Source organism: Heloderma suspectum, chromosome 6, assembly GCF_057233095.1.
Source record: "Heloderma suspectum isolate Gila_16-S chromosome 6, 16-S_ref, whole genome shotgun sequence".
Lineage (NCBI taxonomy): Eukaryota > Metazoa > Chordata > Lepidosauria > Squamata > Helodermatidae > Heloderma > Heloderma suspectum.
In genome coordinates, this window is record NC_139463.1 from 120914444 (window position 1) to 120940583 (window position 26140).

Genomic DNA, 26140 nt, shown 5'->3' on the forward strand with positions numbered 1-26140 from the left:
ATCTTTGCAAATTCTGATAAAAATTGACTTTTTTAATTCAAAAGTCTCTCAGACTAATATGAAGACCCCATCTCTCAGACTAATATGAAGACCTTGAATGTAATGATCCACCAGCAATCACACTTTCTGGATGTTCAAGCACAGTTGTCAAACTGTTGTCAAAACACACACACACAACACAATGCATTTAAACAACAACAACATATTTGGAAACATGTGCTTAGAATTGTATGTTTCAGGGTTTTTTAAAAAAATAAAAAAAAATAAAAATGCTTATTTAAATGTACATTTCAATGGTGTTATTTTTGCTTTGTTTTTATTTTTTTCATGTATGCAGAAATGGATAGAACAGATTTATGACTGAACATAAACAAAATGGAAATAGACTGATTCATCCATCTCTGCTAGTTCAGCCCGGAGAACCTGGATGATGGTGGGTTCGCACATCCCTAGCCCTACCTGTGAGAAACTGTTGGAGAATTTTTCCTCAGTTTGGAGAAATTCAGCAAAATAGCCCTCCCACTTTCTCTGCCCACAAATAGGGTGGAGTATAATGAGAAGCCATTTGCACATAGCTCTAGGATGAACATATTAGGTAGCATTTTTGGAGTCATGTTTTGCAGACATTTAAATATTTTATAAATATCATTTGTAAATCTACTCACTTTTACTTGAGTATAAAATTTAGCCCAGACTGACTTTAAAAATCTAGCCATGATAGGCTATGTAAATCTTTACGTAGCCTATCACATTTTTTTTTTTTTTACTTTACTTTTTTCTTTCGTGGCCGGGGAGACAGGGCGCTCCCCGCCGGCCAGAATTTCAGCGGGGAGGGATGGGGTGCCTCCCCCCGGCCAGAATTTTGGTGGGGAGGGGCGGGGCACCTCCCCACCCACCAAGAATTTTGGGGGGAGAAACGGAGCACCTCCCCCCCCCAAAAAAAGCTGCGGGACCAGGTAAGGGACTTTCGTCCATCCCTAGTTCTTAGTGGACCTATACCAGTCTAAAGTAGGAAGAAGTGAAATAATTTTTAGTAACCCTGTTACTCTTGCTTGCTTTCTCAGATTTTGTTACCATTGACCATGGCATCCTATTGGACTGTCTGTGTGAGTTGGGGGTGGGACACTGTTTTACAGTGGTTCCACTCCTACCTGCAGGGCTGGATGCATCATGCAGTAAGCAGCACTGGGTGATTATATCCCCCTGCCTCCCCATCAATTGAGCCAGGGAGTTCCACAGGGTATCATCTTGTCCCCAATTCTGTTCACCAACTGTATAAAGCTATTCTTTTATTACATTACATTTCTACACTGCCCTGAAGCTCTCTGGGTGGTTCACATCATGATAAAACATAACATAAAATCTTTAACATACAAACAGTTAAAACAATTAACAACAAGCCTAACAGCACCTGAGAAAAAATGAACATTGGTTAAGGAGAGAAGAGTAGAGGGGAAACTTCTCTTGTTCTACATTATTTGTCTCTTTCCGGGTACCTGCTCTCCAGTGATTCTGGTATGCAGCTCTCCTCTCTTAGACATGCTTCTGTTCTGTTCTGTTCTGTTCTGTTCTGTTCCATTTCATTCTTTTTTCTTAATATTGTTTTGTTTGATTTCTTTCTCATTCCATCCCATTCTGTGCATTACTTTCCTGTTATGAACCTGGCACCTATGGCAAAGAACACCACAGCTCTTCCCTGTTTGGTTCATTTAAATGCCAAAAAAAAAAAAAAAAAATCACAAGCCTCGGACCTGGTGACACTTAATAAGACAGGCAGTTCCAGATGGGCTGGCAGGGAGTTGGAGCAGTGACAGAAACTTAGGAGACACTGGCTTAACTTTAAATACAGTTCTGTAATTAATGTTATGGTAACTTCTTTGCTCCTAAAAGCCTTGGACTACCCACATAATGCTATAATAGGAGGAAACACAACATATTATTTTAATTCTTTCTCCTAATTAGTTGCTCCCTGCTGTTCAGCTCTGGCCTCAGCACAATGATGTAGCATTTAGGGGAAAAGATGCAGCCCAGTAATCCAGCACTAGAGGACAAGATGGAGAAAATCTCCACAGCCACCATGTCTTTGCCTCTTGTGCTCAGGTAGGTGGGAACAAAGGAGATCCACACACTGCAAAATGCCAACATGCTGAATGTAATAAACTTTGCTTCATTGAAACTGTCAGGTAATTTGCGGGCCAGGAAGGCCACAATCAAGCTAGTGATGGCCAGGAGGCCCATGTAGCACAGGACACAGTAAAACAGGGCAACTGACCCTTCATTACATTGCACAATGATTTCTTCATTTAGCAACTGCATGTCTGTATCAGGGAATGGAGGAGAGGTCACCAGCCATACAGTGCAAATACTGGCTTGAACAAGAGAACAGTAAAGGACAATGGAGGTGGCCAGTCTTTTTCCCACCCACTTCCTCATGCTGGAACCTGGCTTGGTGGCCATGAAAGCTACAACCACAGTGATGGTTTTGGCCAACACACAAGCAACAGCCACTGAGAAGATGATGCCAAAAGTTGGTTGTCGGAGAAGGCAGGTCGCTTTCCCAGGCTTTCCGAGGAATAACAAGGAAGAGAGGAAGCAAAGTAGGAGAGAAATGAGGAGAGTGTAAGTGAGGCCCCGGTTGTTAGCTTTGACTATGGGGGTATCTCTGTGTTTAATAAAAGTTCCTAACACCAAAGCTGTTATCAGAGAAAACCAAACAGCAACAGTAGATAAACTAATCCCTAAAGGCTCTTTATATGATAGAAAGCTAGTAGTCTTGCGGATGCATCTATCTTTGTCCTTGCTTGGATATAAATCTTCTGAGCATTTGAAACAGTCATCCATATCTGAAAAATAGAGAGGTCAAATGGCAGTGTCAGTTGATGTGTGGGTTTTGGATAACTCCTCCCACATGGAAGCTTTTGCTCATGCTGACTTTCTATTTTTTTAAAAAAGCCTTCTAAAGCTACCTGAAATATGAGTATTAATATGATAATCATAATTACAGTTACCTTCTGTTAGTTTCTAAAATATAATATTAAGCTTTTATTATTAGTTATGGTTTATTACATCTTAATTGTGATGTATTTGTATTATTTATGAATTATACAATAATATTGTTTATTATTTATTTTCTACATATAAATCAAACATGTCTCAGGCATGGTTGGAAGGCGCATGAGGCAGCCACTTTGCTGAAGCTAAGCAGGTCTTGGTCTGGTCAGTGCTTGGAGGAGAGACCACCTGGGAACTGCATATAGCCACCTTGAGTTCCATGGCAGAAAAAGGGTGGGATATAAATGTAATAAATAAATAATAAATGTTAAATAAGATCATATTGACTAGATGAAAAAAAAAAGAGACGTTTACTGTTTATATATCAAGGCACCCCTTTTTAATCAGGCGTGTGCACCGACCACAAGATTCAGCTGAGATCCCACGTCAGCACTCCAGAACAACCCCCTTGGCTAGAAGCAATTCAGAGGCTACCTGTTTCAACTTGGATCTGGAATGGATCTTGATTAGGAAATCCAAATCTCTATGCCTCCCTTTGACTATCACTGGAAATCAGTACACAGCTATAGTTTTTTGGGGGTTGTTTTTGTTTGCCAGAATTGGGTGGAATTTGCAGGTTTAGTCTTCTCTTATTTGGGAGTACACCTGCCAAATTTCAGGCATGAAATCTTCTCATACATGCTTTCAAGTTTTCCTTTTCTAAAACAGGGAACTTCTCATAACTTCAACAACAATTTCTCCTTCTTCTCCTTCTCCTTCTCCTTCTCCTTCTTCTCAGAATTGGAAGACCTTTGCAGGGATAGTTCCCCTTTTTGCAGTGATGTCTCCAGCCAGGTGAAGATGAGTGGGTGCAAGGAGCTTTGTGCAAAAGCAGCCTTTGGAGTTCAGAAGCTTAGGATGTGCTTATCCCACTATGTTTCCTGTGGGCAATTGTTATGAAAATGTCACACAACATAAATGTGGTCCTATTTAAGAAACCTGGAACATTTCAGAATGATAGGTGGGAGGAGAGTGTTCAAACATTGTGTGTGTGTGTGTGTGTGTGTGCATGTGTACATGTGAGAGAGAAGTGTTCAAACTTGGGGGGGTAAGCACTTCATTTCCCTTACCTCCCCATCAGATTTTTTTTTTTTATAAAAATGATATGTCATAGAGGTGTCCCTAGGTAAGAAAACTGCAAAATTTTAGAAGGATTGCTGAAGGGGCTATGGAGTTATGATAAATGGGTTCCTCGAGGAGGAAAAAAAGGCAGGATATAAATGAAATAAATAAATAAATAAATAAATGATTTTTAGATTTTTGTTTATTTTCTGCTCAATGCGCACCAAGTTCACAGAAAGTGCAATAGGACAGGGTGGGTGGCTGATGCGTGTAGAGCTTATACTGGAGGAAGTAGAAGGACTTGAGCATCCAGAATTTTCCAAGCAAGCACCCAATGCTTGGAAATACCTGGGTCCCACAGACTCCATCAAGCTTGCCCCTTGGAGAGTGTACTAACAAAGAGCACTGAACAGCAGATCAGTGCTGTTATGTATTATTTTAACATCTCTCCTTCCAAGCACAGGGATTGGAGAGCCCTGGTAAAACTGTTCAATGTGATTAAAAGCTAGAGGTACCAGTCACAAATCTACATTCAACATTTTTATTAATGACTTGGATGAGGAGGTACAGGGAATGCTTATCAAATCTGCAGATGACACCAAATTGGGCAGGATAGCTAATACACTGGAAGACAGAAACAGAATTCAAAGTTATCTTGATAGGCTGGAGCACTGGGCAGAAAAAAAACAGAATGAAATTTAATAGGGGTAAATGCCAAATTCTGCACCTAAGAAAAAAAAACCAAATACACACACAGTTACAAGATGGGTGATACTTGGCTCAACAATACTACAAGTGAGAAGGATCTTGGAATTGCTGTAGATCACAAGCTGAATATGAGCCAAAATGTGATGTGGATGCAAAAAAGGCAAATGCTATTTTGCGCTGTATTAATAGAAGCATAGTTTCCAAATCCCAGGAAGTATTAGTTCCCCTCTACTCACCACTGGTTAGGCCTTATCTGGAGTACTGTGTCCAGCACCACACTTGAAGAAGGATGCAGACAAAGTGGAGAGAGTTCAGAGAAGGGCAACAAAGATGATCAGGGGACTGGAAACAAAGCCCTATGAGGAGAGACTGAAAGAACTGGGCATGTTTAGCCTTGAGAAGAGAAGACTGAGGGAAGATATGATAGTGCTCTTCAAGTACTTGAAAGGTTGTCACAGAGAGGCCAAGATCTCTTCTCAATCATCCCAGAATGCAGGACATGGAATAATGGGCTCAAGTTCCAGGAAGCCAGATTCCAGCTGAACATCAGAAAACACTTCCTGACTGTTAGAGCAATACGACAATGGAACCAATCCCCTAGGGAGGTGGTGGGCTGGACAGCCATCTGTCAGGGATGCTCTGACGTGGATTCCTGCATTGAGGAGGGGGTTGGATTCGATGGTCTTATAGGCCCCTTCCTGCCCTACTATTCTATGATTCTATGATCCCTGTGTATACAGGATTCTGGCCTTAATTTTGTAAGGTCCCCTGTGCAAAGAACTGGAAATGTAAGAAAGACTGTATTTGAAGCATGTGGGTATGGTAGCATAATTTACTGGGCATAATTTGCAAGTGTAAAAATGGTCATTGCACAGAAAAAGCTGAATTTAAATTCTGTGATCGAAAAATCAGAGAACAGCATGACCTACCTTTCTTGTTTGAAATCTTTCCTTCTGGGCATGGAGTACAATCATAGCAGCAAAATTTTTCCCCTTCCTTCCTTTTCTTCTGATAACCGGGAAGGCAGAAGTCATTGCACAGGGAAATGGGCATCACCTATCCAAACCACACAAGGAGTTTAGGATGGGAGAAATCTGTGTGCCTGTGTGTTTATGTGGGGCGTTCTCTTCCCAGCACCGCTACCACCTATGCGGAAACTGCTCTTCACTGGACAACCCCATCTATAGGTTTTCTTATTTCTAGCAAATGCGTATATTTCTCTGTCAGTATAATTCGGGGTTCCTCAAGCTGACCCTTTTCCACTGCCACCAGTTCTCTTAGAATGCTTTTAACATCTATTAGCCTGGTATAAGAAGCTTAGGCATGGGATTGGCACCAAAACCAGAGACAAGATGAAGTATGAAACCAACAATGTGTACATAAGGGAATAATAATATTTACTTCAGCTCTTTCAAAAGAATGTTTCTTAAGGACTCAAGAAACGCTGTTGCTAATACAAGCCTTTAATTACTTCTTTTACCTCAAGCCAAAGGCCCTAACCCTTCACCCTAAGAAGAACATATGAACATAAGAAGAGCCATGCTGGATCACACCAAGGGTCCATCTAGTCCAAAATTCTGTTCACACAGTAGCTAACCAGCTGTCGACCAGGGACCCACAAGCAGGCTATGAGTGCAACAGCATCCTCCCACCCATGTTTCCCAGTAACTGGTGTATATATAGGCTCACTGCCTCTGGTACTGGAAGTAGCTTTGATGAGCTTCTGCCAGGCTTTAAAAACCTGGTTATTCAGGCAGGCATTTGGGGTGGGGTGGGGTTTTTTAGAGCAGTGTTGTTTTGTTATGTTTTTGGTTTGTGTTCAGTTGATTATGTAAATTTGTTATTAGCATTGTACGCCAACTAGAGTGGCCGGGTAGCCGGCCAGATGGGTGGCTAATAAAGCAAATTAATAAACAAACAAACAGATAAACAGCCATCAGGACTAGTAGCCATCAATAGCCTTTTCCTCCAGGAATTTGTCTAACCCGCTTTTAAAGCCATCGAACCCAGGGGACTGGAAACAAAGCCCTGTGAAGAGAGACTGAAAGAACTGGGCCTGTTTAGCCTTGAGAAGAGAAGACTGAGGGGAGATATGAGAGCGCTCTTCAAGTACTTGAAAGGTTATCACAGAGAGGAAGGCCAGGATCGTTCCTCGATCATCCCAGAGTGCAGGACACGGAATCATGGGCTCACGTTACAGGAAGCCAGATTCTGGCTGAACATCAGGAAAAACTTCCTGACCGTTAGAGCAATATGACAATGGAACCAATTGCCTAGGGAGGTGGTGGGCTCTCCCACACTGGAGGCGTTCAAGACGAGGCTGGACAGCCATCTGTCAGGGATGCTCTGACTTGGATTCCTGCATTGAGCAGGGGTTGGACTCGATGGCCTTGTATGCTCCTTCCAACCCTACTATTCTATGATTCTATGATTATATGAAACTGGTGGCCATCACTACTTCTTGTGGTAGCGAATTCTATAGCTTAACTATGTGCTGCGTGAAGAAGTCCTTCCTTTTCTCTGTCCTGAATCTCCCACCAATCAGCTTCATGGGATGACCCCGGGTTCTAGCATTATGAGAGAGGGAGAAAAAAAATATCTCTTATCTATCCACATTCTCCAAACCGTGCAGAATTTTGTGCAGATCTGAAATGAAATGTGGAGACTCACAGCCAGGTCTAGCTTTTGTGTATAGTCTTCCTGCGATGCCAGTGTTCCTCCCGTTGTATTTCTGGCTGCTTAAACAAGTTTATCTGGGTTTTTAGTTAAGCCTTCAGTTGGCATTAATAGGACTCTTTGCAGCTGTCAGCTCCTTGCACGCTCCTTGCAAGGAAGGAGAGCACAAGGGACCACCGCTACTGATCAACCGCGCCTCCTTCTGTTGGTGTGGTGCCCGGCAGGGAGAGGCGCGGGTGCTCAGTGGTGGTGGTAGCGCCCCCTCGTACTCTCCCTCTTTGCAAGGAGAGTGCGAGGGGCTGACAGCTGTAAAGAGTCCTATTAATGCCAACTGAAGGCGTAAAATGGTCCATTTAGAGCACTTGCACCTGTAAAGCTGTGTAAATGGGCCTCTTTACATCTGCCAAGGGCGGCTCGGAGGAGGAACGGGGCCTTCCGTGCTTGCCCGAATCGGCGTGTGCCAAGTCGGGCAAGCGCGGCGGTCCGCAGGCTCCAGTCCAGGGGCCTGAGCTGGCAGTAAACCAGAGCTGAAGCCTGCAACCGGACTCTGCCATTATTCTTAGCTTTGTCTAGCTAGGGATGTGAAAACCCATCCCAGCTCTGGGTGCCCGCCAAACTCTCCCCCCACTCACTGGCCCTCCGGGCTGCAGTCAAGCCCCCTCCCCCCCGCTCAGTGAGCAGCCCACCACTTACCCAGGCCTGTTTGTCTGTTCATTTAAAAAACATGGTGATGGGCAGCGAATGCCCATAGACTTATACGCAAGATAGCACTGCTACCTCCTCCTTAACTCACATAAAGTGCATTCCGTTTTCAGGGATTCTTCTCCACCATCTCAGCTCCTGCACCATAGTCTACCCCATTCAGCAGTGGGGCCATCCCTTTGTGCAGTACCTTCTGAAGGCTGGAGGGGCTGCTGTGGAGAAGAGGTGGCCAAGAATCCCATTTCCACCACCCCATGCCACATGCATAAATGTGGATCCAACACATTGTTCAAATGCTAACCTGCAGCAAAGAACTTGGCTATTTCTCCCAGTACCATATCCCACAGAAAATGTAAACAATGCATATGTAAACAATGCATGTTAAATATTCACTATGATGCTCTTGTCTTGTACAGAAAATAGTTGCAAGGAATAGAGGTAATTCCACACTTTAGTGTTACTTCTACCTTTTGAATATGTTAGCTAGCACTGAGTTAATTATAAGGCCTGATTATTCACAACAAGATCAGGTTATGCAGAAAAAAGGAAACTAATGTGAGGAATGGGTGAACTCACCAAAGCTCACCCCCCGCACCACTTGGCTGACCCCCACAGGTTGCACAGCACAATGAGCCCCCAAGCAGTACACAGGTGAGTGGTTCATGCAGCTGCCCACTCCCTCACCAAGCCGTCATTTTGTGCAAATAACCATTTACGCAAATGATGGTCTTAAGGGGGGCATTTACACAACATTATGGGCCTAAATGGTCCATTTAGCCCTGTAATGTTCTATACATCACCAGTTCACAGCTGCCATTTGTGTAAGTGGTTATTTATTTATGAAAGAGTCTGAACCTCCATTTTTACTCAAAATGGCGGTTCAGCGAGGGAGTGGGTGGCCAAGTCAGGCAAGTGAGGGGATCAGTGGACTGGCATCCAGGGGTCCAAGCCAGTGAGAAATCACTGAGCTTTGAGCCCCAACCAGATGCCCACACCATCCCTAATTAATGCAACTCAAGAATGTCATCTGGAAAACAGAGAGACCCCAAGAAAATCCAAGAATCCATACCTGGTTAAAACCTCTGTGCCACACAATAATATCTGCATTAATGATGAATTCTTTTCCTTGAGGAGCCTTTGGATCTACCCTTCCAACTTTCACTCTCTGTAAGGAATTATTGGGGAATGCTACCATGTTCATGATGTCAAATCCACCTCCCATTTCCCAATTATCATTAAAGGACATGGTTTCTCCAGCTGAGTTGTTAAATGAAATGCCTTGAAGAAATGGGTGGAGCTAGTTCAAAGAGAAAAAAAAAGCAAAAAGATAACACAATATATTGGAATCTTTGTGCTGAGATCTACCAAACAAACACATAAAACATTTCCTTGCTGATAAGTAATTTCATCTCATCTCAGATATACAGCTATATTTGCAACGGCTGAGGACTTAAAATTCCCAGTTCCCTGGATTTCCAGGCTCCAAGTATAGGATTGCTACTGTTTTGTTGGGGACTTTCACAACAGGAGATTCTGCCAGTCCATTGGTAATTTGCAGCCACAAACAGAATGTGGTACATAAAACAGACTTTATTTGTAATCACACAAACCAGCTTTATTAGAAATTACTCAGTTTTCAGCATATTGCTTCGAACACATGCGGTCAGTAGAGGAAGCTGAATCAAATATATATCTCTGTTCCCCATATATGTTAAGCATTACATAGCAGAAGTTCTTACTATTCCTTAATTTAGTCCTTGCAGCCATCCAGTTCTCCAACTAAGCAGAGGTCATTTGGACCTCTTTCTCCTTCTAGGACCCATACCAGTGTGTGTGTGTGTGTGTGTGTGTGTGTTAGCCACTAGCTCCAAGACCCAGGTGACCTGATGGGCCATCTTCATCTTGAAATAAACACAGCCCCATATTTCAGATCATATAACACACAACTTTGTAGATTGGAATGTCCTTATAAGGGATTATAGCGTGCCTTGATCATACATATGGAGCATGTCATGATTTGTGTTGGATAACCTAATATTTCTGGCCTATAATAACTTCCATCAGTGTTCCCTTACTCTCCCCTTCTGTATTACATTACACTTCCCTCTCCTAATCAGCTTAATTATTTATCTAAGCATTTTTTTCCCCTACAGGTATCCACACACATGCACGCGCACATGCACGCGCACACACGTCTTAATCAGGCTTCTACATTTGAAACTCTATTTGTCATTTGAGTTCTTTTGTTCCCTTTCACTGGAATAATAAGCTAAGTGAGCAGCTTACAGCAACATCACAAACTCAGGCACATGCATAATGGTCATGGCCTTCTGCAACCTGGCGCCCTCCAAATGTGTGAGGACTACAATTCCCATCATCTCCAGCCTTAGCTGTCCTTTATGAACCTGTGAACTGTCCTTGTTCCATTTCAAAACACTGCAAGGACAGTGGCATTAAGAACCTACTAGATTCTTCATGGTGAGATGTAGAAGCAATTTTCTGTGATGTGGGGACAACAATTGTGTTTTAGAAATACATTGCTTAATAAAATTAATCAAACTGGAAACTGGAATGGATACAATATAAGTCAAGCCTAAAATCAAATTATTATTATTATTATTATTATTATTATTATTATTATTATTATTTTCAGATGAATGTCCTTGGGAAACAGACTTATTATGAGTCCAGCTGTTCAGGCATGCCAAAATTAGGAAGTTAATATATTTCAATGCCTTCATTCCCCACTCCCACCAATACACACAATGCAAGGGAAGTATATGCTATACTGAGTAGTTGGAACTCAAAATATTTACAAACCTTCTAATAAAAACATTTACCAAATAAACAATTTCAGTTGGTTAGAACATAACAAATATAACAACCACACAAAGCACACATTATTGATTTGATCAGAGAGAGAGAGAGAGAGAGAGAGAGAGAGAGAGAGAGAGAGAGAAGCTATTGGGGAGGGGGTCATATTTGAGGTATTTATATGGCACATCAAATAAACCTGGAATAGTTCTTCAGTTTTGTCTAAAGAACAGGCAGAGGGAGGGGCCATAGCTCAGTGTGATAGAGCACATACTTTGCATGCAGGAGGTCCCAGGTTCAATCCCTGGCTTCTCCAGGTAAGGCAAGGACAGAATCCTGCCTGAAACCCTGGAGACCTGCTGCCAGTCAGTGCAGTGTTGACAATACTGGGCTAGATGGAACCACAGTCTGAATAGTATAAGCAGCTTCCTGTGTTCCTATGTTCTTACGTGTAAGTCAGATAAACCTGCTAAATCCGATTTCAAACATTTTAGGAAAGTGTTCAAAAACCAGTGTGTTCCAGAAAACCCACATCATCATCATATTTATTTCATTTAGTTACTATACTGCCCGATAGCCGACACTCTGGGAGGTTTGCATCATCGGCGGCTTAACTTGCCAGTAGTGTTTATGCACTTTTATCTAACAAAGGTCCAGTATAAAAAAAACTGATCTATTTTGACATGGTTGAAGATAAGAGAAGTGATAATGGAAGAGTGGAAGACTGAACTTCTTTTCATGAACTAATTATGGAGGACACCCACAAAACTTTGTCAATGAATAAAGTGTACAACAGCTTTCTACCAGATTCATGGAGCAGAGAGCTGGATATGGTCTCGTCATGTACTAAGATGTCCATTGACATTAACATATCACATGGTAGAGATATTACCTGCCAAGGCTGCAGTTCTTGAAGTCCAACTTTTTCTACCCCCAACATTGCTCTGTGGCTCGATCTAGATGAGAACATAGCTTGTAAAGCATGAGCCACAGCATAGATGGCATTGTAGATGCTGTAGCTGTGGCCAGTCATGAGTGGTTCAAAAACAGTCATAGGGAGGCACTCCAGATTCTCCTCCCCAGTACACATTCCATCAACTTCCATTGACACCACAGGATTTGGCAAAATACAGTCAAATGCTTGCTCCCAGAAGTCCTTGAGAAAACCATCTCCTTGTGTCCAATCTGGTTTGATGACCTGAACAAATTTCTTGAACCCTACAAGATCTTCTGAGTGAAGTGTGAAGGAAATGGAACCCTGTAAAAGCCTGAAGTCCCAGCCTCTTTGAAGGCCTGTTATTATGAAATCAATCTGGGTTGTCATAATCCACAATTTTCTGTTTGATGTATTTCCCTTATTTTCAGGAACCCCCAGAAAAATGAATGTTCTCAGCCATATAATGGCCAAAGATTCTCCATAGATTATAAATATGCTAGTTTTATTATCTGTGAAATGCACATAAATGTTTGAGACTATAGCATTAACTTCATAAATAGCATCCAAATCCAAATATGCTTGTTGTGGGATTCTTGCTGTGAAGGCTGAACAGATTCCATTCTCAGAAAGCAATGGCTCCAGGGCCTTCAAGAAATGGTCTCCACTGTCATCATTCACAGCAAAAAGCCCTACCCAGGTCCATCCAAAATGGTGAAGCAACTGGAGAATTGCCCTGTACTGAAGGGCTTCATTTGGGGCTATGCGATAAAAGGATGGAATCTGCTTTGTATGAAGCTCCTCTGGGGCATACGAGCCATACGTGAGCTAAAAGAAAACATACAGACATTGTAGAGTTACTTAGGAGAAGCCTATAGCATATGAAAACCACAAGCTGTCTTATATGGCATCCAGCTACTACTGTCAACATTGACTGGTAGTGGCTGTTCATGTTTTAAGACTCAATTTGTTTTGAGCCGTGCCAGGAGATGCTGGGGATTGAACCTGGAACCTTCTGCACACAAAGCATATGTGCTCTACTACTGATCTAGAACCCCTCCCCTGCTCCCCATAATGTGTGCATGTGACTGTTTATGCAACACATATTTCTTAAAGGAATCTGTAGGTTCAGGGAAAGTTAAAGTCAAGGACAACTTCTGGTGGAATTTTATCTAGTTATAGGAATATGATGGAGTTTTGGTTTTTTTGGTTTTTTTCTGTCCTGAGTCACATCTCTCACAAAATGACAAGACAAGAACTTAGTTTGGAAAAATCCCTCACCCTTATGCATATAACCTACCTGTGGAATATTGTAGAGACCTAAGATGTCTGCCATATGGAAGGAGGTATCAGCTCCAAGTCCCCCAATGATGGCTATAAGCTTTTTCTGGGTGTCACATTTGCAGTTGGGGACAAACTTGTGAGATTTGAAGAGCAAATCTAAGGTAGTCCGATAAGTCATCCTTAAATCATAGTAACTGTCATAGATGTGGAAACCCAGCGTGACATTGGGCAAGATCTTGGGATTCTTGTTAATCTCATTTACAGCAAATGCCAAGGCAAGGACATGCTGGTAGAATTTTGTCACCACACTGCCAATAGAGTTAATGTACTATTTCAGAAGTTAATTCTACAATGCTTTGAAGCTGTTATGCTATAATTCTGATAATTCCCATAATTCCCAGTTTAGATATAAGGTCATCATATCATCTGTGATGGATATTTCTGAGCTTATAAACATATTCTTATTCAGTATAAATTATAGGGCACTGTAGTGGCCCTATGTTATTGGTGAATCAGCCGAATTGTGTTCTGCCACCATAATCAGAAATGAGTGAAGTATATTATGTGGCGTATACTGAGAAAACAGCTCAGTGGACTCATCTAGGGATGTACGAAAGTCACTTACCTTTTCGAAGGGTGACATTCATGGTGGGGGGGAAGCGCTCCGTCCCTCCCCCCGAAATCCTACCCCAGCCGGCTCCGCTCCGTGGTGACTCTGCGGAGCCGCCAGCCAGGTGCATCCACACAGCATGTCTGCGGACACAAATGGCGGCCGATGTAGCAGCCGCCATTTGCATCCCTTCGCTGACCCGTGATAGGCTATGTAAATATTTACGTAGCCTATCACGGCAAAAGTGGGGATGCAAATGGCGGCTGCTATGCCATTTGCGTCCCTGCTCTGAGCCATGATAGGCTATGTAGATACTTACGTAGCCTATCATGGCTTGCCAGGGACACAAATGGCAGCCAGCGTAGCAGCCACCATTTGCAGCCGCAGCCCAGCAGCGGCTGGAGCCGCCGGAGCTGCTGCTGCCACAAGACCTGCCACCGCCACCTCCGCTGGAGCCGCCACCACCGGAGCCACAGCCAGGTAGGCTCCATTTCGTGGGGCTTTCGCAGGGTGGTGGGGCGGGTTGCTCCATTCTGCCACGGATTCCAGGGGGCTGAATTCACTGGAATTTGGTCTCCCTGGGATCTGTGGTGGAATTCTCTAACATCCCTAGACTCATCTGAAATATGGCAGTGTAGGGTAGGGATGGGGGAGAATTCCACCACAGACTCCAATGAGGCGGGATTCTTTAGAGGTCTGTGTGGAACGGAAGACACCCTGGAGTCTGTGGTGGAACTGAAGACTTACCCCTGTCTCCAGGAGGAATCCTCTTCAGCCGGATCCTCCAGCTCTGGATTGCCAGTGATACGGCCGCCATGTGCTATCGCTGGTAGTAGGGAAGTGACTGTGGATGCAAATGGCATCCATCCAGGATGCCATTTGTGGCCATAAAGGCCTTAGTTTAAGGTAACTGCAGCCATAAATGGCTGCATTTACCTTAAACTAAGGCCTTTACGGCTGCAAATGGCGTCCTGGATGCCATTTGTGTCCACAGTCAGTTCCCTCCCTTCAACCAGTGATACGGCATGTAGGGAAGGTGGGGCTGAGGATGGATCATGCCAATTTTGAGGTAGAAAGGACAAGAAATTGCTTATTTATAAGAGTTTAATGAGTGCCCACTAGCCGTTTGACAGGTACTGTCTGTTATCCCCCCCCCCATAGACCTATGTGTGGTTTATTTGTAGTAACATTTCTCTGTTTCTACAGCATCTTTTGGAAAACAGACTGTCACATTAGATGACATGGGAGGAGTTGCAATATGTCCTTTTTCCCTAGAAGAAGTATAAGGTATTTGTAGGTTTTGGAAAAAGTGTGATTTTTTCCCCCTGACCCCATTGTAGCCTATGAGATTCATAAGCTCATATTTGCAGGATGGGATGGAGAATCGAATGCAGTGTGAATGCAGCACTCTGGTGGAATGTCAACGTATCAGCCCTTTTCGACCCTGATGAGTCACTGTAGGGGGATGCTGAGGGAACCCTGCAAAAGGAAAGAGAGAGATGGTAAGGGGAGCTTTTGAAGAAAATGTGAAGAGGCAGAGACAGAGTTCCTGAGGAGGTGTAGGAAAAACCAGGAAAGAGAGAAGCAGTAGCATCTTCTTTCCTTCCCCCCAGTCTGACTGTTTCTGGAACTTGGGAAAATAGGCAGCTGCCTTAAATTGAGTCAGAGTCTCGGTCCATGTAGCCCACTATTGTCAACTTTGACTGGTAGTGCCTCTCCAGGGTTTCAAGAAAGGGCTTCTCTCCTAGCTCTACCTGGGGATGCTGGGAATCTGGGACCTTCTACATGCAAAGCATGTGCTCTTACCACTGAGCTATGGCCCATCAGTTACTTCTTCCCCACTTTGTCACTTATGAACTTTGTAGCAGAAATGAACTAATGCCCCAGAGATGTTCCTAATTCTCTTTCACAGTGCCATGCTCAGCACTCATCCTGTGTTACAATCTTAAGCTACAGTTCATGGACTCAATGCCATATTCAACTGTTGCTGAAAGAGCATCTGGTTCTGTATATTATCTGTGGGTGCATAGCTTTTAACCTATGGAGGGGTGGAGACAGCCTGCAATCCTAAATGTAATTACCTGGGAAGGACAGACCTCCTATGAAGGTTTGGGGGAACTTTTGGACTTGCACTGGGCAAAAGATGGTGGGGTGGGGTTTTTCTCCCTTTCTTCAAAACAACAACAGCAACAACAACACTCATCTCTCATTGGTTCGGAAAGAAAACTACATCAGTTCTAGTGCTGGCATAGTATTTCTCTTCTTGGTGGTGGTGGTGGTGTGTTTGGGGAAAACCCTCTCCTGATCCACCCCTAATCTGCCCCTAGAATGGGATAGAATGGACTGATGGGTAAGCAAATGCAAAAGTATCATGGAATGGAAACAGAGTGATCTGGCCATGCATATTTCTGAATAGGCATGCAATGTCCTGTGTTGCATAGGAAAGATGCACATTGGCTGGTACAATTGTTCCCAGTATGCCTTTAGCAAAGTATTTCATGACGCTATGAACCCCTTTCAGAAATACTTTCATAAAAACAAACATTTTCATGCTACAGGCTACCCTTTTGCCATTAACCATCTCTATGGAGAAGGTTATCAGACAAACAAATGATGAAATCAAATTGCAGTATTAGGGATAAATATTCAAAACATAAATCAAGTACATATTAAATTGGCAAGATGTAGGTTTGGATCAAGACTTAGTTAGAGTAGACCTATATAAATCAAAGGGACTTAAATTAGACATGATTTCAATGAGTCTACTCTTAGTATGACTAAGTCTGGTTCTACCCATAGTCTTCAGCAGAAAAAGGTAAGAACATTGTGCAAAAAGAGGCTCAGAAATCAGTGCAAGATGCAGTAAGAAATCTAATATTGAGAGTAAGGTGTGCAAACATTCTGATGTCTCAAGGAAGACATTACCATATGGAAGTAAAACTCACCATGACAGAGAATAATGGAGAGCAATTATTCTCAGGAAAAAGAATAGGATGGAGAAAGCACAGTTGTTTAAAAGGGGAGACAGAAGATGACCTGGTGGAATATTGCAGGAAAACTACAGCTGAAAAGAAGGTGATGGGAAAATCTTGAAATGAATTATGGTTTCATAGAAAAGGCACAGGAAAGGGGAAAATAGTGCATCCTAAATAAATTAGGGAAGTCCAATTCTAAATCCAGAAAAGTAAGCATATAGCCAACAGTGAGTCTTGAATTCATTTCTAATCCCAGATTATTAATATGAAAAAAAAATCAATACTTTGCAAAACAAGTACAAATGTATCAGAAGATCTTTAGCACTAATGTTGGTTATTTGGACACATTTTCACAACTCCTTCCATCCAAACACATACCTTGACCAGTCTTTTAAAAAGATCTTTAAAGGTTTGTTTGAAATCTGATTGTCTATTCATGAAATTTTGCAATGGTTTCTTTTCCACATATTCACCCAGCATTTCTGTCTATTTGCACATTCATATAGCATTTAGTTTTATTTGTTACTGTACTCAAACTTTCAGATTATTACAATTATTTGCATTCACTTGCCAGTGGCTGTACTGAACAGAATGTGTCTTGTACATATCTGTAGCAACATGCAAATATGGTGCAAAAAAAAAAATCAACATAAACTAACTGTGCAATACTGTACATGTCTACTCAGAAGTGAGCCCCATTGAGTTCAATGGGGCTTACTCCCAGGAAAGTGTATATAGGATTACACTGTTAATCTCTCTTGGATCTTACTTTCTAAAATAGGAAGCACTCTCAGAATGGGAGAATCCACATCAACACTGAACAGAATAGATGCACATGAATCAGAACGCAATTGAGAAGGAGTTGAGGAAGCTACTTAATCCTGTTCTGAGCATCCTTTCAGTTGTACAGTTGTATAAACAATGCCTTAGGATTTGTGATCTGTGAAAGCTCACACAGTGCAGAAGTGGTGGTGGTGGTGGTGGGGATTCTTACTTTGGAACCTCAAACAGCTCCTGAGAAGGATGTTCCTTTAAGGAAACCACAAGGGAAACATACAGAATATGAGAAGCAATCCCGCCTATGAGGAGATGACCTGCCTGGTACCATTCATGTGGAACAGGGAGGGGATCAGTCACAGGACAATCCAAAACATTTACTTTGCTCACAATAAGAGGTAGCGAGAGCAGCAATGTCAAGAGCCACAACATCTTGGCAGCAGTAAAATCTCTCTCTAGCTGCAGACTCTTCTGTGTCCATCCCTGGTGATTGTTTGACTTAAACACCTTACAATGGATAGTGCCTGGTTCTGCCAATCTGACTCTCAAATAGAACTGTATTTGCCTTAGTTTTAGAATCAACAAGACCCAGAATATTAACTAGCCACTCCAAGTTAAAGTATTCCCAATAAAATGAAAATGGGTGGTAGAGGGAGAACGGACAGAGGTCACACTGAGAGAGCTTGTACCAATGTCTGCTCCCAACTTTCAATAGCACCGGGGGGGGGGGGGGGTTAGAAGAGTTGTAAAGCTGCTTACTGCTTATTTGCTATTTTCATCTGAAAAGCTACTGGAGTTTGGGACATGTGAACAAATTACAATGATCTGGATAATTGCAGAGGCTAATAATTGTTGGAAGTGTGGGTGCTACTCAGCTAGCTTCAAAGAGGAAAAAGCAAGAAAGCCAGAAGTGTCTGCATGGAAAGGGATTAGACAGAGAGAGGACCTCCAATCTTCCTAGACTATCCTCTGATCTGTGCTGACCTTCCTTCCCATAGTAGACTGATAATCTTAGGCAGGGGTGTTGTTATAGAAGGCACACTTTGACATGGGCCCTGGATCTTTTGACCTGTCCTAATAGCTTTTTTTTTTTTTTTACATTTCCCGGTTGACTTGCATTGGAAAACAGAAAAGGCCTTATCACTTTTAGTTTGTATAATAAATACATGAAATTCAGAGACCTGGCAGCTCCTGTAGAGCTTTTAACCTGCCAAATTTCAGACAGTTAGGCCCAGTGGCTTTTGTGCTACACACACACACACACACACACACACACACATATATATATATTTCAATAAAACCTGTCCAAGCAAAGAGCTATAATGTTTTTGTTCTTCCACATAAGTGCATAGAATTTGGAGACCTGGCAGACCCTATGGAGCTGACTGAACCTGCCACATTTCAGACAGTGAGGTCCACATAGGGCGGAGATGGGCTTGTGTCCATCCCGAATTTAAGTACATGCAATCCTTACAAACCCTCCACAGCCTCCTAAATTCCTCTGAAGTGCTACCTCTCTCAAAGGAGCCACTTGACTTAGGTAATTCTCCACACACACACACACACACACACACATTTCCAATCACCATTCTTCTTTTTTTCTTCCCTCCCATATCCTGTTATTTCTTTCTCTTCAACATTCCATCCAGAGCATATCTTGGGGAATTCTTCAAGAGAATTCTCTTCAGTGGGCAAGATAAGTTCTGAACAATTTGACTTTATACCAACAGACAAGAGGGTTTGTTTTTCTCCTTCTCCTCACTAGGGATGGCGGAGAATTTCTCCCCGAAATTTCGGGGGGCCGAGCACCAATGTGTTCGGCCCCCCGAACAAGTTTCGGGGAGAAATCCTCTGAACCCCCCCGCACCCCCCCCCGGGATGGGACTTATCTTCACCGAATGTCCCTCCCGGTGGCGGGTCCGGCCGGCAGTTCGGCGGGTGCTCGAGCGGGGCGGGAGCGGCAGCCGGTCTTTCGACCGGCTGCTGCCGCCGCCATTGCAATCAAAGAAAAAAAAAAACACCCCCTGATAGGCTACGTGACGATTCACGTAGCCTATCATGGCTAGATTTGCAAAGTCAGCCGTGATAGCCTACGTCAATCGTCACGTAGCATATCACGGCTGACTTTGCAGATCTAGCCGTGATAGGCTACGTGAATCATCATGTAGCCTATCAGGGGGCGTGTTTTTTTTTAAAAAAAACCTTTCGCGTTCGCGGCCGGGCGAGGCGGGAAGCCTCCTCCCCGGCCTGAATTTCGGCCGGGCCGAGGCGGGAAGCCTCCCCCCCGGCCTGAATTTCAGCCGGGCCGAGGCGGGAAGCCTCCCCCCCGGCCTGTACTTCACGGGGGGAGCAACGAAGTGCCTCCCCCCCACCGCGAACGTCCTTCGACGACAGGTAAGTGCCTTTCGTCCACCCCTACTCCTCAGTCAAGTCTTTGAGAAAAGTGGGTTCACATGGTTACAGAGAAACAAATCTGGGGCTGTTTTGTTTGTCAGTCACCATTATCCAATAGGAAGGGCTGCAGCTCAGTGGTAGAGCACATGCTTGGCACACTGAAGGTCCCAGGTTCAACCTCCAGCTTCTCCAGGTAGGGCTAGCAAATAATCCTCTCTAAAACCTTGGAGACCTGCTGCTGCCAGTCAGTGTTGACAATACTAGGCTAGATGGCCCCAGGGTCTGACTCAATATAAGGCAGTTTCCTATGTTTCTATGAACAGAAAGCTTCCATAAAAATAGGTTTTGGTTTGTTTGTTTTTTTAAGTATAGGGGAGATAAATACTGCTCATTTATACAATCCTATGCATGCCTACTCAGAAGCCCTGTTATGTTTAATGAGGCTTAACCTAGGGGTGAACGAAAGTCGCTTACCTTTTCTCGCAGCTTTTTCGCGGTGGGGGGGAGCGCTTCGCTGCTCCCCCCACGAAGTTCAGGCCGGGGGGGGGAGGCTTCCCGCCTCGCCCGGCCGAAATTCAGGCCGGGGAGGAGGCTTCCCGCCTCGCCCGGCCGCGAACACGAAAGTAAAAAAAAAAAAAAAGTCCCCTGATAGGCTACGTGACGATTCACGTAGCCTATCACGGCTGACTTTGCAAATCTTGCCGTGATAGGCTACGTGAATCGTCACGTAGCCTATCAGGGGACGTGTTTTTTTTTTTCTTTCATTGCAATGGCAGGGGCAGCAGCCGGTCGAAAGACCGGCTGCCGCTCCCGCCCCGCTCGAACACCGGATGAACCGCCAGCCGGACCCGCCGCCAGGAGGGACATTCAGGGAAGGTAAGTCCCGTCCCGGGGGGGGGGCGGGGGGCGGGGGGGCGGAGGATTTCTCCCCGAAACTTGTTCGGTGGGCCGAACACGTTGGCGCTCGGCCCCCCGAAGTTTCGGGGAGAAATTCTCCGCCATCCCTAGCTTAACCTCAGGAAAGTGTGCATATTTCTGTGTAAACCTGCAGAACATCCGGGTGCAAACCTCCCTGCAAAAGTAACTTGTGCATAGGATTCCAGCACAAGTTACTTTTGCAGGGGGGTTTTGCACCCGGATGTTCTGAAGGTTTACACAGAAATAGGTCCTGAGTTGTGAGCATGGTACTGCAGGCTTAATACAGTGCCTACCCAATTCTAATGAATTGACTACCCTTTCAGCTCAGTCCGAATCATGTTTTGTCATTCGTGTGTGTGTGTTTTCTATTTTGTTTTGTTTTTGTGTGGTTCCCCCCCCCCCCCATTTTTCATGAACTCTAGCTTCAGGGGTGAGGGAAAGGCTTTTAGTACATGCTTCGAGTTTATCCATAACTTAGACCTAGTTTTGATTTTGAAAAACAAGACTCATTGGCTGAATCCTGGTGAAGTCTTGGCACAAATGAAGTTATGGGGAGGAAGATACAATGAGAGCTTGTGCATAACAAGGTGGAAGTAGAGGGAAGTTGCACAAAACAAGGCATCTGTTTTTATGAAGAGCTGCTGGAGGATGGTAGGATGAGGAGAAATGGTTGCATGGAGGAGAATAGAATTGGTAGGGGGAGAATGTAAATGCTCAGTGGTGAAAGAAGAGCATTCTGCATATTCTCAGAGGCACCTTATACTTAAGAACATAAGAAGATCCGACCAAGGTTCATCTAGCTAGCCCAGCATTCGGTTCACACAGTGTCCAACCAGATCCCCACGGGAAACCCACAAGCAGGACATGAGTGCAATAGCACCTTCCCACCCATGTTTCCCTGCTGCTAACATTGGTGAAATGTAAATAAATTCTAGTAATTCTAAATTTGCATGCATGTATACCCTTCAGAAACTTTGTAGGTTTCTTACCTGGGGGACACACCTCTAATGACCTGTGCATGTTTATACAAACTTACCCAAAAACCATTTGGGGGGGAGGGAAGGAAAAGCAAATCACTCCCTCTCCCAAATTGGGGAACTCAATTTTGTGAACCGCCCAGAGAGCTTCGGCTATTGGGCGGTATAGAAATTAAATAAAGAAATAAAAGAAATAAACCCCCCTTCCACACGAACTGCTGCACCTATCTTTCTGAAACTTTGCTGCTTTCTTTCTTAGGGACACGTCTAGGCTGTCTGTTTCAGAACAATGGTCCATAAGGAAGATAGGGAGATATGTCCTCTTTTGGAGACCTCAAAATGTCAAGGCTACCCTTGCACAAAAAACCCTGTAGCTATCATTCTGAAATTTGGCAGTCATGATGTCCTCTGAGCCTGAATTTTTTATCCAGTTCTTCCAAGGAACAAAAATGTTATTGGCAGTTCCCTTTAAAAGAAATTCAAAATGTTAACCCTGCACCTATTTTATTTTTTCTGACGTTGGGCAGGTGTAATCCCCATCTATGGGGCTACTATGCCTGAAATTATCATCCAGATCTGACCAAGAGGGGGGAAAAAAGTTACAGGTGGTGGTGGTGGTGGTGGTGGTTTTTCTAATTTCCCATGGTAGTCAACAGGAAGCATAAAGGCTCATTTTTCCAAGCCTTGACTCAGGTTTGGTGCTGAGCTGAAGTGGACCGACTACAAATTGGCCTCAGCAGAAGCGGGCTGTTTTCCAAAGCACTGAATCAGGGTCTGAGTTGACGTGGGGTGTGGGGTCAGTGCACACTTCTTAGGTATGTCATGTAATCTGTACACACACATACACACCACAGGAACACCACATTTGCGCGCACACACACACGTGTGTGTGTGTGTGTGCTCGAGCTTAGACTTGATATATATGCAAATTTGTGTTATGGGCCTGTGCCCTGGATCTTTTAAGAATCTAGCAATTCCCCTGATTGTAGGATTGCTGACCTTACTTCCTCCTTCCTCTTTCTTCATGCTCTTGCCTTTCAGAAAGGAGACATTTCTTTTGGTCTCCCTGCATCTTGAGTTGGGGACCCTCCTACGCAACATTTCCTGCAATAAATGCAAACTTTCTTATTCCTTTGACCCAGAGTCTCCAGTGTGATTTACCCAGGGCAAAGCATGCTCCTTCAACTAGGATTTCACACAGCTCAGCCTCGTCGAGTGTATTGCTTTTCTGCCAACAATAATTACCACTGTCTGCAGTGAGTATTAGGCTATGAGTGTTACTGTCGGTAACAAAGATGTCTTCTTCCTTACTTTTTCCTCTTAGCCCAGAAGTCCGTTCTGCTCATAAGTGGAACAACGAACAGAGATGGGTTCCACATTTTCATGCTGGATAAATATCAACAGGAAAGTTAGACCCACTTTCCAAGTTAAACCTACTTGGCTAAAATGAACCAGCAGAAAATTAGAGGCAAAACATACAAATCCCCCTCCCCCAGCAAAACACACACTCACATACATTCCAAATGTGCATTCAAATTTGTTTCTTCTGTGACTGTACAGAGCCATACCACTGTGTATTTCTGACAGTATACTGTAAGATCAGGAGAATTGCCAAGTTGGGCTGGCTCAAATAAATGTTTAAGAATAAAACATTCATAAATTTGAGTAATTTGTTCAGAATCATTTTACAGAATTTATTTTGATGAATGGTCATGTATAGATTTTGGATTTTTTCTTACACCTACTTTTACTTTAAGTAAAAAATAATAATATTTAAGAGTCTTGTGGCACCTTAAAAAGTAACTTTTTTATATAATTTAGCAGACGTTTTCAGATACATCCCACTTCATAAGATGCTGTTAGTAATACTGAACCACTTCCTACCTTTGCTGATGACACACAGGGTTATATGCTATGTTGCATATCACTGCAGGGAGACTTTGTAATAAATAACCCCTAAAACATGAAATATTTGCCGTTTCATTGAGCATGCACAAAGTGCTTTCAATCTCTTCAATTTTGGATTTAAAATTGTGAGTAAACATACTGAGGGAGGAGCTTTGTGGCTGTAACAGAGCCATCCCTTTATAAGCAGAGAGGCCTGAAGTCTCATTACACATAGGAAAGATTGTTATAAAGCTTTTATTTGTTTGTTTGTTTATTTATTTTAAATAGTGGTTAGAGTAGTTGAGGGAAGCAGCTTGCTAGCAACTCTTCCACACTACAACCCAAATCTCTCTCTCTCTCTCTCTCTCTCTCTCTCTCTGTCTCTTGCAATCAAAGTATGCTCCTTCTGAACATAGAGGCACTCTCTGGTTATCTTGCATAGAAGAGACCTGAGTCTATTGCTTTTTTTGGGGGGGGTCTCTTTCTTCCTCTTGAAATCAAAGGTATACTCCCTCTAAATATGGAGGCTCCCTCAAGTGAGATCTCCGATCAAGATCTTCCTCTTTAGCATTGTTTCATATTATGTTCCATAAAATGCAGCCACAGATGGACTGTAACCATTGTCTCCAGCCTGAAATGTCATTAATTAGCCAAATGAAAAATAAGTCACTGAAGACTCAGATTGAATGCAAATGGCTGCAGTGATTCAGAATTAGCACATATACTTGGGAGTGGGTCATTTTGGACTGAGGGGGATTTACTTCTGCAGAAGCAAGGTCTGCGTTGTGGATCTTGACCATTTTCTTTTCCAGATGGGAATGTGAAAGAGACCGTGTTTAAAACGCTACTGAACCGTTCCATTCCTAATTGATCACACACAGGCATTTATCTGTTGTTGCACATTGGTGCAAGGTGACAAAGCTTTTTGCCAGAGTCACGGAGGAAAAAACTGGATGTGGTTTCACCTTTTACTAAGATATTCATTTAAATTAAAATATCACCTTGTAGAGGTATTACCTGCCAGGGCTGCAGTTCTTGAAGTTCAACTCCTTTTATCCCCACAGATCCTCTCTGGTTGGATAGAGATGAGTACATGGCATGCAAAGCATGAGCCACAGCATAAATACCATTGTAGATACTGTAGCTGTGACCAGTCATGAGTGGTTCAAAAACATACCCAGGAAGGCTTTCTAGCCTCTCCTCTCCAGTACATATTCCATCAACCTTGTTTGGCTCCCTGGGATTTGGCAAAATACAGTGAAATGCTTGCTCCCAGAATTCCTTGAGAAAACCATCTCCTTGTGTCCAATCTGGTTTGATGACCTGAACAAATTTCTTGAACCCTACAAGATCTTCTGAGTGAAGTGTGAAGGAAATGGCACCCTGGAAAAGCTGAAAATCCCAGGGTCTTTGAAGGCCTGTTGATATGAAATCAATCTGGGTTGTCAAAATCCACACCTTCCTAAATGAAGAGTTTTCTTGATTTTCAGGGTCTCGCAGGAATATGTAAGTTTTCAGCCATGCAATGGCCAAAGATTCTCCATAGAGAATAAATATACTGGTTTTGTTATCTCTGAAAGGTACATAAGTACCGGAGAGCATATCATAAATGCCATCTACGTCCTCCATATGAGCTTGTTGTGGGATTCTTACTGTGAAGGCTGAGCAGATTCTGTTCTGGGAAAGCAATGGCTCCAGTGTGTTCAAGAAATGTTCTCCACTGTCATCATCCACAGCAAAGAGTCCAACCAAGGTCCATCTGAAATGTTGAAGCAAATGGATGATCCCCACGTACTGAAGGTGTTCATTTGGGGCCATGCGGTAAAAGGATGGACTCTTTGTATGAACCTCCTCTGGAACATAGGAGCCATAGGTGAGCTAAATCAAAACAAAAATCAAAATCAAATCTATGTTTGTGTGTCAACTTATTGCGGACGGATTAATCTATCAGTTTCTCTTTCTCCAGCATTTATTTATTTATTTTAAATTAAAATAATGTAATTTAAATAATTTTGGTAAATTCTCATTAAAAAAATGTACCAATAGCAAATTCTTATTCATCTGCACTGGCCAAATTGAATAGGCAAACATTACCAATATGAAGAGGATTATGTTGTACGTATCTGGCCCTGAATGGAAACATCTGTCAGTGTTGGTTTCTCCCACAGTCAAACATCTTTAATCTTAAATTCTTTTCATCCCCTTCAGGGAGAAATTTATGGATTTGCGTATGTTCTTATCAAGAAATGGACCCAAGGAAAATGTCACCAATCCCTAATTTTTATGCACTGATTATTTTGGAAGGAATTAAAGACAAGAACATTCCCGTTCACACTTGACTCAAAATGATGTTCTAGGGTTCCAGAAATTT

General features: G+C 43.2%; 2 protein-coding genes across 2 annotated transcripts in view; both read right to left on the reverse strand.

The window, feature by feature from the left end:
* Positions 1 to 1941: 1941 nt before the first annotated feature.
* Positions 1942 to 26140, reverse strand: part of LOC146342917 (vomeronasal type-2 receptor 26-like) — a 33020-nt gene continuing 8821 nt past the window's right edge. Inside the window, exons 5-9 of the mRNA XM_084808075.1 lie at positions 25093 to 25647; positions 11906 to 12211; positions 9269 to 9496; positions 5751 to 5877; positions 1942 to 2843 (exon numbers count right to left, since the gene is read on the reverse strand). Of these exons, the coding sequence (XP_084664201.1) occupies positions 1942 to 2843; positions 5751 to 5877; positions 9269 to 9496; positions 11906 to 12211; positions 25093 to 25647 (2118 nt within the window). The remainder of the gene's footprint in view (positions 2844 to 5750; positions 5878 to 9268; positions 9497 to 11905; positions 12212 to 25092; positions 25648 to 26140) is intronic.
* On the reverse strand, positions 12321 to 18025 carry LOC146342918 (vomeronasal type-2 receptor 26-like). Its single transcript, XM_084807081.1, has 3 exons — positions 17811 to 18025; positions 13229 to 13539; positions 12321 to 12367 (listed from the first exon to the last, which is right to left on the reverse strand). Exons 1-3 carry the CDS (start codon positions 18023 to 18025, stop codon positions 12321 to 12323), a joined length of 573 nt encoding a protein of 190 aa, XP_084663207.1.